General features: G+C 35.4%; 1 protein-coding gene across 11 annotated transcripts in view; it reads right to left on the reverse strand.

Moving 5' to 3' along the window:
- SLC4A7 (solute carrier family 4 member 7) overlaps window positions 1-13,429 on the reverse strand; it is a 119,337-nt gene that overhangs the window by 7,432 nt on the left and 98,476 nt on the right. For all 11 annotated transcript variants that reach the window (XR_004229831.1, XM_031940393.1, XM_023505192.2 and 8 more), the window contains exons 22-23: window positions 8,480-8,611; window positions 6,636-6,736 (exon numbers count right to left, since the gene is read on the reverse strand). Coding sequence is in view for 10 of the 11 variants with exons in the window: in XM_031940393.1 (XP_031796253.1) it covers window positions 6,636-6,736; window positions 8,480-8,611 (233 nt within the window). In the remaining variant the exon portion in view is untranslated. The remainder of the gene's footprint in view (window positions 1-6,635; window positions 6,737-8,479; window positions 8,612-13,429) is intronic.

The raw sequence follows: 13,429 nt of genomic DNA on the forward strand, positions 1-13,429 counted from the left end.
GATTATAAAACTGTAGAAATCTATTCAAAGGATAGACTGCACGATTCAAAGACTATCATCAAGTTTCAAATGTTCATTGCTAAATGTTCAACAGTGATAGAAGGAACACTGATATCAAATGACTTTACAGACTTGATCATGACAACCTAGCTCAGTGTTTGGGAGGCTCTGAAGCAAAGTGTGGGAGAGGAGAGGTATTAGACTGACTAGGGAACAAAGGGTCTATAGAGCCATTGTGCTGACCTCATTGTTGCATATCTGACAATCTAGCAGCCCCATGAGGAAATGGAATTGTCTTAGGAAGACTCTGACTATCACCTGGCAGGATCACCAAGCACTGAGAACCTGTCTTGAACTAAGCAAACTGCCGAGCATTCCAACTCTACTGCAGAGAGGACAACTCCACCGGGCTGGTCCCCTTGTTTGAATGCCAAATGTACACTTGCCAAAAAGACTTCTTATGGAGAACTCACACAGGGCAAGTATTCACAAGATGGTCAGAAAAAGTGATACAAAGACTCTCTCAAGAACTTGAGAATTGATTATATGACATAGGAGCAGTTGACGTGATTAACTTCATGAATACTCTCGCTTGTGTATGACTTTTGCAGAAATATTGTACATGTCAAAAATTATTGCTACTCTCAATCTTTTCTGTTATGAATAAGATCAACTTTTTTCCATGTCTTTGTTATTTTCACTCCTTCAGATAGCCCACATATCAACACTCAGTGCCTTCACAATTTGTTTTATGAGCAAAGCAGAACTGAATTAGCTCAGAAGAAACACAAGATGGGCAAAGTTACAGAACCCCCCCTCCCATGTTCACAGGGACTACTTGTGTCCAACTGGTGGCAGGAACATTTTGAGCTTGTATTGGTCTGATCAGCCACAGTCGGACACACTAACTTGACTCTAACATGGTGGTGCCATTTTAGGCCTCTTCCAAAATGAAGGGCAACAACCAACTCCCTTCTTCCAAGTTCTTCCTGCCTTCTCAGACACAGTCTGCTTACAGGAACCATGAAGCTGCTCACTACCTCGCAGGGGAACATCATTTCTTCACAGACAGTTACAGTTCCTTGCTTTGCTACCACAGAAACATCAATAGAATGTTGGCTTTGATAACATATGCCTTTATTTCCATGAGAAAAGGAGTCATGATAGGATCTTTTCAATTCTTTGAAGGCAATTCAGCCAGCACTCTTTCTCTTTTTCAACTATGGGACTAATTCCCTCTCTATTCACATCATCTGTCTCACAAATACACAGTAATAGATAAACTCTAAAGACTGCCCTTTCCAGGTGCACAACATGATGTGTGTAAAAGACATTCTTTATCCACTTGGTATTTTCTGCTTGCATAATCAAGTCAAACTTTTAATTACATATCTATTCCAGGACATTCTGCAGCATTCTAGGGCTCTATGCATTTAGCACACTGTCCATAAACAGGCATTTCAAAAGATCTCTCCATCTGCAGAGTTCCTGATCTACTTTTCTTTTGAAATGAATCTCTTCATCACAGTTGTGATAACTATATATCACTCTTTCTTTGTCTGATAATTATGTTCACAAAGGATTACTGAACAGCATTATTTCTGTGCTTTTATCATGAATTATTCTGATATTATTGATAGGAAACAATTTGTTGGAAAAGAGACTTTAAGGAGGCCTTTTGTTTTACAAACGCAAATGAATCTTCATGATTTAACAATAAGATCAATGAGATATTATATTTCCTATATCTTTCAGTAAACTCTGAAAAGTAAAGATGTGTTCACTCGATTATCACTTATAAAAGATTTCCCCCTTGCTGACAAACTTCATGGATATCCTTGATTTGTGTATAATGACACTCATAGAAATTTTGTACAGGTCAGCAATTGTTGTTGCTCTCAATTAATCTCATTTAATAAGATCTGACTTTTCCCCATATCTCCTTCAGATACCCTGAATATTAATCACTCAGCACTTTCATGATTGTTTCTCCATCAACCCACTACTTCTGCAGGTATACACACACACACACACACACACACACACACACACACACACGATCAAATCCTTCTCTTTAATGACATTTTCATTTAGCCTTATGAGAACATCCAGGACTGTGACATTGGGATCCTAGTGTGGTGGCTACACTGATTTTGTTGGTGAAAAGTTGTTAGTTACCTTTACAAATCTCAGCCATTTTTATTCTATTTTGTGTCCTTCCAATTTAATCATTAAATGTCACCAGGATGATTCAGCTTAGCTCAGTTGGGTTAAGTTGCCACAATTTTAAAGTCTGCTACATTTTTCTTGCTTGAAACCATGCTCTTCATAAGATTCATCATCCTTTTAAGATTTAACTTTCTAAATGAGTTTATATTCTAAAGTGGTATTATTGCCTTTAGCCCCCTTTTTTTCTGCTTGGTGAAGAATGTAATGTTTACTAGGGTGCTTTCTGGGAGCTTTTGATCTTCCATCAGGTACATGTCAGTATCAAGGTCATTTCTGTTGTTTCTTTCTTTTTTATTGATAATTACTTGTTTTAATAGTCTTAAGATTATATCCCAATTTTTTCAACTGAATGTCAAATCCTTTTTTCATAATTCTTTCTGACTTACTAAACACAAAAAGCAGGTTCATGAATAATTCTTAAAGCAATAACAAGTCTTTTTCTTTCTGATAAAATATCTTTCCCTTTATTATCATTTAGCCCCACTATATCAAGGTCTCCCAATTATTTTCTCAAAGAAAGTGATCCTGTTATAAAGTTTAAAGAATTCTCTATAGACTACAAGTCTTAGAGCTGTCTTCTTTTTTTCTGAAAAAAGCCTTTTCATATGCCTTTTTCTTACCATCCTTACCTTTTCACACCTTTGTAGTTAAGTAAATGAATAGAGTGTATGATGATTTATTTTCTCTTTTTATCCTCAAAAACCACTACTGTAAGACAAGATGACCAAAAAATGCAAGAAATAATGTGTCTTTTTTACCTTGAATGCACCAATAACATAAATTTCACAACTCCTTTCTAGCTCCTCAGGACCCATACTTCCATCAAGCTGTGATGTCTACTCACTCAAAAAGGATCTCACACTTGGAGTACCAATTACCAAATTAAAGTATACACACAGGCTCAATATTGTGATGCTTTTCATTCTTTGTCCCTCTTCCTATCATTCCATCACTGTCACAGTCTGGCACAAAAATAGACATTTAGTCAATTCATGATGCCTGATTGCCCAGGAAAATTCACCAAAGATTCAATTTACAGATGGACTCATGAGACAAAGGAAAGGATACAAGACTCTTTAGTAAAAGTGTCCAAAGAATGGACATACTTTTTTCAGCATCCTAGATGACTAAAACTTAGAAGTCATGATCACAGCACAGCAGTATCTTCCAAATTATCGAATCCAAACAACCTCACTGTCTAAATGAGCAAACGGGGTTCAAGAAATAAAATGAATGTCCAAAGTTACACTGCTGTTAGCAGAGTTTGTCTTGAACTTGTCTTTAGACTCCAAGACCCAAGACCAACATTCATCCTCCTACACTGCTGTTTCTTACTTTAAAATGGTACAAGGATTATGGCAGTTTGAAGGCATGGGAATGATACAACAAAGAATCATAAAGCAGCAATGAAAATAGATACTGTTGTTAGCTCTATAATAAGAACTTATGAACTAACAAAAAATCACAGAACTACAAAGACTTATAAAGTTACTTTCAGGGACAATTTAAAATCACACTGACATGACTGACGATAAGCACTTTCAGGCCTAAAACTCTATTGTAAACAGCAGCCATCAAAATCATCTGTTTTTTGTTGAAAAAGAGAGAGATCAATTAATGGAATAAACTAGACAAAGAAGAATCAAAAAACAATTGAACTCAGTGTGATAAACCAGTATATGGTATAAAATCTGCTAGGGAAAAATGGAAAGCATTGTAGCAAAAATAAGGCTTAGACAAAGACCTTATACTATATTCTACAAGGCATTCAATGTGGATATATGTTTTTAATACCAAAGATCATACTATCAAAAAATTAGAAGAGAAATAAATCATGTGTTTCTTCCAGTTGTAAACGTATTTTTAAACCAAACGAGATAAAGTTGGTCATAAAAGATAAAATCAGCAACTTATTACATGAAACTGAAAAGTATCTACACAGATAAAATGAATACACCCAGGATAAGAAGGAAAGCAATCAAGTAGGAAAAAGTTTGCACCAAATTTCTACGATAAGGGTTTGGTGTACAAGATATATAAACAATTAAAAAATAATAGCTGTTCCCCCTATATGGACACGGTCAGTACAAAAACCGTTTTCCAAAGTATGCGAAGTATGAAAGATTGCTCCAAATTACTAATAAGAGAAATGCAAATCAAAACAACCCTGCATCTTTACCTCATACCTGGCAAATTGGTAAAAATGACAAAACATGGTAAGAGTCAATGTAAGAGAAGTTAGGGGAAGATAAACATACTGGTACATTATTGGTGGAGCTGGAGCTGTGAATTAGTTGGAAAGCATTTTGGAAAGAAATATGGAATTATGCAAATCAAATGACTAAAAAGGCCAAATGGTTTGATCCATAAATTTCGTTACTGGGATCAGTGGACAGTGAGTGAGTCCACTGGTAAGGTGAAAATCCCCATACATAAACAAAACATCTATACCAGCACTTTTGGGTGACAGCAAAGAACTGGAAATGAAGGAGAAAGTCATCGAATGGGAAATGGCTAGACAAATTTTGGTCTGTGAACACAATGATGAATATGTGCTATAAGAAATGGTATGTGTGATGAACAAAGAAACATGGACAGAGCTACATCAAATTGAGGCTGTTAGGTAACCAAAGCTAAGAAAATAATATATACAGCGATTACAACAATGTAAATGAACTTAACCACCTCACAAAAGCTCAAAGATTACAAAAGTATAAAGAAGCAACATGGCTCTAAAAAAGAGATAGAAGAAGACACTCCAACTCACTCCTTTCTGGATAATTCAAGGTCCACAAGTATTGTTACTGAACATATTTTCCTACTTTTTCAATGCACTGATTAGCTATACTGACTTTTACTCTGCTTTTTCTTTTTAACTTTAAAAAAATTCCTATTTAGGGGCAGCAAGGTGGCACAGTGGGTAGGAGCACCAGTCCTGAAGTCAGGAGGACCTGAGTTCAACTCTGACCCCAGACTCTTAATACTTCCTAGCTGACCCTGGGCAAGTCACTTAACCCCAATTGCCTCAGCCAAAAGAAAAAAAAGGCTATGTTATATAAAACATTTTTCAGAGAAGAGGAAATATACTGAAGAAATTTATATAACAACATATTAATATAACTTATTTAAAAATAAAGATGAAGTTGAATTTTGTAGAGGCTGCACCTTTTTATATTAAACAGCATTATTCATTCTTAATATAAAAAAGAGAACTAATTCATGAAAAATGCAAAGATATACACTTTACATGGTATAATATAATTTCTGAAACTCCACATGAGTTTAAAAATAACAAATAGCTTGCTGAACAAAAGGACCTACTCTAACCAAACCGGAGAGCAGACTGGATCTAACCATAGTAGGTAGACACATAATGGTTAATATATAACTTTTAAATTTTCGTGTACATATAAAAGATATATATTGGAAAGAACTAAAAGCCTTCCAGTCCAAACTACCTAAACAAGAATCCCGTTCATACTTAAACAAGCAGCAAGCATTCATAAGATGCTTCCTATTAATGTTTTCAAGTTCTTCATTCTAGCGGTCACTAATAACTTTTACTCCCAAGCTCACAAGTAATTACAAAACCTTGAGAATTATAATAATATTTTGGAAGGTATATTTTGTGGCTTAATCATCCAAAATCTGCTTTCTTATCCCTCTGACCCCAATACACTCGCCCCCATTGACAACACAAACAAAGCAAAATCTGTAAAACATGTCTAGTCTAGTCAAGCTAAACAATTCTCCACATTGGCAATGTCAAAAAAGGATTCCTCTCACTTAGCCTTGAGTCCTCAGTCACAAAGTGGGGAGCATGTTTTATCTCTAAAAGGACTACAATTCTTGAGAATAGAGTTACTTAAGCTTTTACAAAGACACAGGCCAGTAGTAGAGAATAAATTCTGCCATCTACATTCAATGTATAAATCCACACCCGGTCTCCATAAGGAGGCTAAGCAACCCTGAAACAAAAATATCCTAGAAAAAGTCCAACGGAATAACTGGTCTAAGGCAGAGAGCATGTTCTAATGAAAACTTCTCTCTTCCCATATAAACTTTGGACTTTGAAAGAGCTCTACAAGGAGATCCCTTTTCCCAGACTGGATGAACATGTATTCAAGACACCACGGATAATGACAATGACATGATAACGTAGCCACTCCCTGGAGTCATTCAACTTTACAGCATGTCACTTTAAAAAAAAAAAAAGTTTAGTAGGTAGCTTTAAAAGGTTAAATAACCTCTGCTTGAAAGGAATATTATTAGAAAGAGCTCATTAGACAACCAATAAAGAAGCATTTATTAAGCACTTATTGTGTGCCATAACTATTCTTAGAATTGTGTAACCTAACCTCCTGGGGATAGGAAATGTATTATTTAAAAATAAAGTTTGCTCCTACCTGTACTTGAGGGCCTTGACTGGAATCTGCAGGAGACTCCCCCCTTCAAAGGGAAGGTGCACAGTGTCACTATCATCAGCATGAAGCAGCCGTTCAGCCTCCTAGATTGTACAGGAGCAAATTAAGTTGTTTTCTTTTCTAACTTTGCCTACTCCCACTCCCACCCCCGATCATTACATTAAGGACTAAGACACTGGATTAATGCTAATTTCAAAGAAATATTTACTACATATTATAGATTAACTAAAAAGAAAGCAAATCTGCCAAACTATACAAACAAATTACTAACATCACTGTGACTGAAATACACGTTTCAAATACCATGAGCTTCATGAAAGGCATCAAAACCAGTGAGCCACATTCCCCAATTCCCTCAAAACATTTCCCAAGTGAAACCTGAACCAGTTTAAAGTGAACATAGGAAATATTTAACAAGTTTTTAAAAATACAATAAAATAGAAATGATGTTATTATATGGTTTTCTAAGTCAATATGCTGATGGCAAGAATTCTTATGTATGACTTTAGAGACCCCTGTTTTTAGATGAGTTTCATACTACTAATCTACATTAATACCTACAACACATAGTAAAAACACTCTTTTTGAAAAATATTTATTATTTTATAAATTAACTTTCTCTTCTACTATGAAATAATAAATAAATCCTCCTAAAATATCAACTTTTACGAAAAAAATGATAATTAGTTATGCATGGTTGTATCCTGTATATTTTGCCAGTTTGAAGGTTCTTCTCATCATTTTTGATATAATTTTTTGCAAACAAAACATATATGTTGAAATGGTTCTTTAAAAATGGAATTTCACCAGCTAAGAAACAAACTGAAAATCCTTCAACTTATAAAAAATTGTCATATTATAAAAAGGCTGATCAGCAAAATCCAACACAATAAATATTTACATATATGTGAAATTAAATGAAACTATTTAAATGTTCTTGCATATGATTTTATTTAGTTCTATTGAAATTATGCACTGCCATAAACTTTAAAAAATAAAAATATGGTAAATTAATCTGACTCAACGTCCAAACTAAAACAAATTGTTTTGATTCTTTAAAATTCATAAAGAAAACCTGCTGATTATATTAGTTACATAACCAAGACCTTGATGAATCTAATAAAAATAAGACAAACTACATCATTACAGAGGAAAACTGATTTAAATTATAATAAAGACACACCAATGTCTGGTGCCTTTCTGAAGAAGACAACAATTTTAAATTGTTGCATAAATATCAACATTAATAATAATTAATAGTTTTCATTTCATATCACTAGCAAATGTGGTATTCTAACACAATTATCAAAATTATCTGGTATGATTTTTAAATTATAACCTTGAACTGATCATATAATTGAAAATAAAAAGAAGAATTTAGTTTCTTAAAATGTACAATTCAATTATAATAGTAAGTATGAAAATGAAGCTTTATGTTTTTTAAAAAGTTGAATTTTATGACATAAAAATATATATGGTCTATTTTTTGCATTCATCAAAATGTACTTGAAATTTTAAATGTAAACTGTAAATATCTTTTTATTTTGTCAACAGCTCAAAATAAATCTACAGGTGTCTCTAGTACTGAATGATAGTAATTTCTCTAGCAATAACAACAAATACTTGTTCCTGAAAACAGTCCCTAAAAGAGGTTCAAAATGGCCACCTGAGACTCTAGTTTAGACTAGTCTTTTTTGCAGGAGCTCACAAAGAGAGTTTCCTTGTAACCTGCACCCAACTCTGGCCAGTTGTAAAAATAAGTGATACGTATCTTGACACTTCTCCAGAGATTTAAAAGTTTACAAGCCCTCAGTGATTTAACATACCTCCTTTTCTTTCTTCTGTTTGTCATCTTCTTTCTTTTTTTTACTTTCTGGCATGAGATCATCAAGCCAGCTCAGCTCTCTCTTAGTAAAACACAAGTCCATTAGTTTGCGGATAAATACCAATGCAAGAACCTTGGGGGGAAAAGCAAAGCACAAACCATAAAACTCTTTTGAAGAGTCACAGACTATTTCAGATACAACAAAATTGAGTAATCAAAAGCAAGATCCAATAAGACAATAAATAAAATAATCCCCAAAACAATATTTATTTAGCCTTCACAAAGAAAAAGTATATTTATTGGTGCAAAAAATACAATTCTTAACTATCTATTTGATATAATCACTGTTCTGTGAGTACTTCATTAAAAAAAAGCATGCCATAGAAAAAAGAAGGGTATTAAATTAAGGTTAACCATGGATAATTTTAAAAATTATTCCCTTATCCTTTCCACTGCACAAATGTCAGAAGTACCTAAAACATTATTAGATCAACCTGGTCCAGATTTCCCTTTCTTTAATATTTTAATGGAAGATGCATATTAAGAACTTTTTTCACCCTAAATGGGAGAATGTAATATAAAATCTTATCAAAAAGTCACACCCCTTATTTGGACTTCAGTTAAATTGAATTATCTCAAAAGTTTTCTTCTCACTAATGATCTACTGGTACTATGATTTGCACAAGCACTAAGTTATAAGAGTTAATTTATTAGCAGCTTCACAGTCATTTTTAAACATTATGATATTAGTCACCACTAAGTATTTTTAAGTTTCCATGATTTGCCAAGCACTGTAATAAGCACCAGGGATATAAAGAAATACAAAAGCAGTCCCCATCTTCAAGGAGTTGAGGATAATAACGGAGAAGATAACAAGCAAACAAATATGTGCAAATGAGTTATATATAAGAGAATAGGAAATGAGAGACAAAGGAGATTTAAAATTAATTAAAAAGAATTTAAAAAAAGAGATGGGGAGACTTTCAGCTTTTTCTGGTATTTTAGCTGAGACTTAAAAAAAAGCCAGGGAAGCCAATGGTTGAAGTGGATGAGGGAGAGCATTCCAGGGACAGGCAGACAAGAACCAGAGCAAAGAGATGGAGGGTCTTGTTCCTGCAAGAAGCCAAGTCACAGTCCCTGGTCAAAGAGTATAAGATGGGAGATAAGGTGTAAGAAAACTAAAAGGCCGGGGAGTGGGAAGGTGGGGAGGCTGAATTACAAAGGACTTCGAATATCAAAAAGAAGTCTGGCAATATTAGCTCCAGGAAGTAATGGGGAGCCTCAGTTTGACTAAGGCCACCATCACCCCCCCCCCCTTCAGTGATTAAGACTAGGAAGCAAAAGACTGAGCTTAAAAAGGCTGAGGCCTCCCCTAGCTGGCCGCTAGGGCCATTTCTAGGCATCCTGGCCTGTGCCTGGCTGCAGGACCCCGTTGGGTCCGGAGGAGAAGGTGAAGCCGGTGCCCTGGCCCCAGCCCTTCCCTCCCTGATGTCATGGCCCCCCTTCTAGAAGGAAAGAAAAACAACAGGCCTGTGAGTGCTGGAGACCCAACTGGTCAACTGGAAAATTCTCCTGCCTATCTGCCTGCCTGTCTCCCTCCTTTCTTTCTTGCTTTCTCTTCCTTCCTTTCCCCTTTTTTTCCTTTCTCACTCCTCTTCTTCTCCTTCCCTTTCCCTTTGTCCACAAAGTATCATACTCTTACCTGCAGATGCCCTTAACAATTTTTTTTTTAAATCACTCAACCCTCCCAAGATATCTTGGGGTTTACCAGCAAGATTTCTTCATAAGGACTAGGTCTTAAAACCCAAACCACTCAGACTCTCACAGACTGACCGACCAACAACAAGTCCTACTGCAAACCCTAATCAGTTATAGTTTGGGTCCTGAATTACTCAGAATGAATATAAATAGCAGTCATTTCTGTTTTGGCCAGAAACCTGGAAATCTTCCCCTTATAAATGAGATTTATTTATTTATTTAGGTTGGGGTTTGGCTTTTTGTTTTTGTTTTTTTGACTAGGTCAAAGAGGCCATTCTTTGCCTCAATTGCTACCTCGCCTTAATCACTGAAGGCCTCAGTCAAACTGACACCTGTTGAAGACCTAAGCTTAAAAAGGCTGAGGTCTCCCATTTCATCCAGGGCCATCTCCAGGCATTCTGATTTCTATCTGGCCACTGGACCCCGATGCTCTGGAGGGAAAGTGAGGCCAGTGACCTGGCCCAGCCCTCCCTCACTTCAATCCACTTCAGTTGCAGATGCTGGCATTGCCTTCCTGAAGAGGAAAACAAAGAGCAACAAACAAGAGGGAGCCCCTGGAGTTTAGTGAGTAGGAGAATATAACATGAGCAGACATGAACTTAGAAAAACCACTTTCAAGTCTGAATGTAGGATGTACTGGAGGCCTGAGGGAGGCAGACCTCAACAGCCTATTGCAAGACTCGGGCACAAAGTAACAAGGGCTGCACCAAAATGGTAGCAGTGTCAGAGGAGAAAAGGGGCCATACGCAAAAAAGAACTCTGATCATGGAGAGCTACTATGGAGACAAAGAAGATGAGAACATAAACCCATAGAACAAAGGTAAAATGCTTTCAGGTAAAGCCTCAAAATATAAATTAGTCTTCAATTCAAAAGGTTCTTGTGAAAGAGTTCAAAAAGAATCTTAAAAGAGAGGTAGAAGAAGAATGGAGAAAAGAAATGTGAGCTCTGCAGAAGAGTTATGAAAGTTTGGGGGGAAAGTCAACACTTTGGAAAAAGAAGTAGAAACTGAAGAAAATCCTTAAAAATAAATTTAGTGAAATGGAAAAAAAAAAAGTATACTCAAGAAAACACAACTTCTAAAAATAAAAATGTCGAAATAAAAGAAAAAACAATTTCTTAAAAAAACAGAAACAGTGAAATGGAAAGAAAATCCAGTGAACAAAATAACTTTTTTAAAAGGACAATTACTTAGGGTACTAAATGAAAAAGGAAGTTAAAAAAGCTAACTGAAGAAAATAATTCACTAAAAATTAAAATTGGAAAAATGGTAGTGAATGACTCACTAAAACATTAAGAATCAGTCAAACAAAATCAAAAAAAGGAAAAAAAAAAACAGAAGAAAATGCAGAATACCTCACTGGAAAAACAACTCAGCCAGAAAAAACAGATTTAGGAGAGACAATCTAAGAACTACCTGAAAGCCATGATGGGAAAAAAGAAGCTAGATAACATCTTTCAATAAATCATCAAGGAAAATAGTCCTGTCATCTTAGAAGAAAAGGGGGGAAATAGTCATTGAACGAATCCCTTTTCTCACCTCCTGAGATCCCAAAATGAAAACTCCAAGGTCTTTCAGGGGAAAAGATAGGCATTCAATGAAATTGGGGATTCTCAATCATTTCTGAAGAAAATATCAGATCTGAACAGAAAATCTGATTTCCAAATAAAAGATTCAAGAAAAACACTAAAAAGTCAAAGGAAGAAAAAAATTATATTTTCTAAGATTAAAATGTCTACATTCCTATAAATCTTGAGAACTGTATCTTTGTCAGGCCAGTTAGAAAAGGTATACTTGGGAGGTTGGAGGTATAATTTGACTTTAACATGATGATATGGAAAAGAGATTGTACTGGAAGAAGAGGAAAGGGGAGGTAAATTATGTCATATGAAGAGGCACAAAAGATCTATTACAACTGAGGGAAAGAAGGAAGGGGGATAAATATTGAACCTTAATCTCATTGGATTTGGTTCAAAGAGGAAATAACATAATAATTGATTTGATATAGAATTTGTCTCACCCTATAAGGTAGCAGGAGGGAAAAAGAGAAAGAGGAGGATAATAGAAAGGAATAAGAAAGGGAGGACAGCTTGAAGGAGGTGGTGATCAGAGAGTTCAGTGGTCCATATTGCCAAGCTATCGCTCCTGGACAGACTCAAATCCATAACCTCTTCAGAGAATAGGAGGTGCATCCCAATAATGTGAATTACCACCCATGCATGCCTACTTACCCTGGGAGACTGATCCATGTAGTTTCCTAAATTTACCATAGGTGTCCACCCAATCTGCCATGAGATTCCCTTAAGATCTCCCACCATCTTGAAGACTCCGTTAGAGCATACTGGATTATATATCAGTTTTCCCTTTCTTTTGTCAAAGAATACTAGTCTAGTCCATCTTCTACAACCATAAATTTCCGTAAAGATATGCTTTATCACAATTCTCTTGATAATGTCATGCTAATTGGAATTTTCAATTTGGTCACACTTACATATCAGCCTTCTGAGTGATCCTCAACTTCAAATTTTTCAAGACAACAGTGTTCACACTGTAGTCACACACTCAAGACACATACTATGATTGGATTAATAGAGGTATTTTAAAAGATGGACTTTTATCCATCAAGTAACTTAAGGCCAATTAAGGAACTTCGTAATTTCCCACTGATGATGTAGCAAGCTTTCTCCTATTTAAGTTTGGACCTTATTTGTTGTCCATTTACAGAATCTTTCTAAGATACAAACACTAACAGAAGAGCTCTACAGAATTTCCATCTAATTAGTTTTTCCTATACTTATAGAAAGGCTAAACTTTTGAGTGATTATGGATCTCACTTAGGAGGTTCCACAAGGTTCCCATGCTTGATGAAATGTTACTTGTACACAAGAACATATGGAAAACTAGAAGTATCATCTATAAAGAATGCCTCTTTGCCTTGGATTATCCATAATAGTCCAAGAGTTCATTCGAACATAATAGCAGTGAACATCCAAGGCCATATATCTTTGGGGAAATATTCCAATTACCTCATTTACATGCCTTTACACTGATGCTGCCAAAGATCTAGTTTAACCTGAAGAGTCTTATCTAGTTAATCCTAGAATTTCTCTACTTTTTTATTCTCTGCTATCAGAGGCTGGCTTACAATTATTTTCATGGCAGTGCTCCTTTTTTTAAAGTCTTAGACTATACCC

This window comes from Sarcophilus harrisii, chromosome 5, assembly GCF_902635505.1.
Source record: "Sarcophilus harrisii chromosome 5, mSarHar1.11, whole genome shotgun sequence".
Lineage (NCBI taxonomy): Eukaryota > Metazoa > Chordata > Mammalia > Dasyuromorphia > Dasyuridae > Sarcophilus > Sarcophilus harrisii.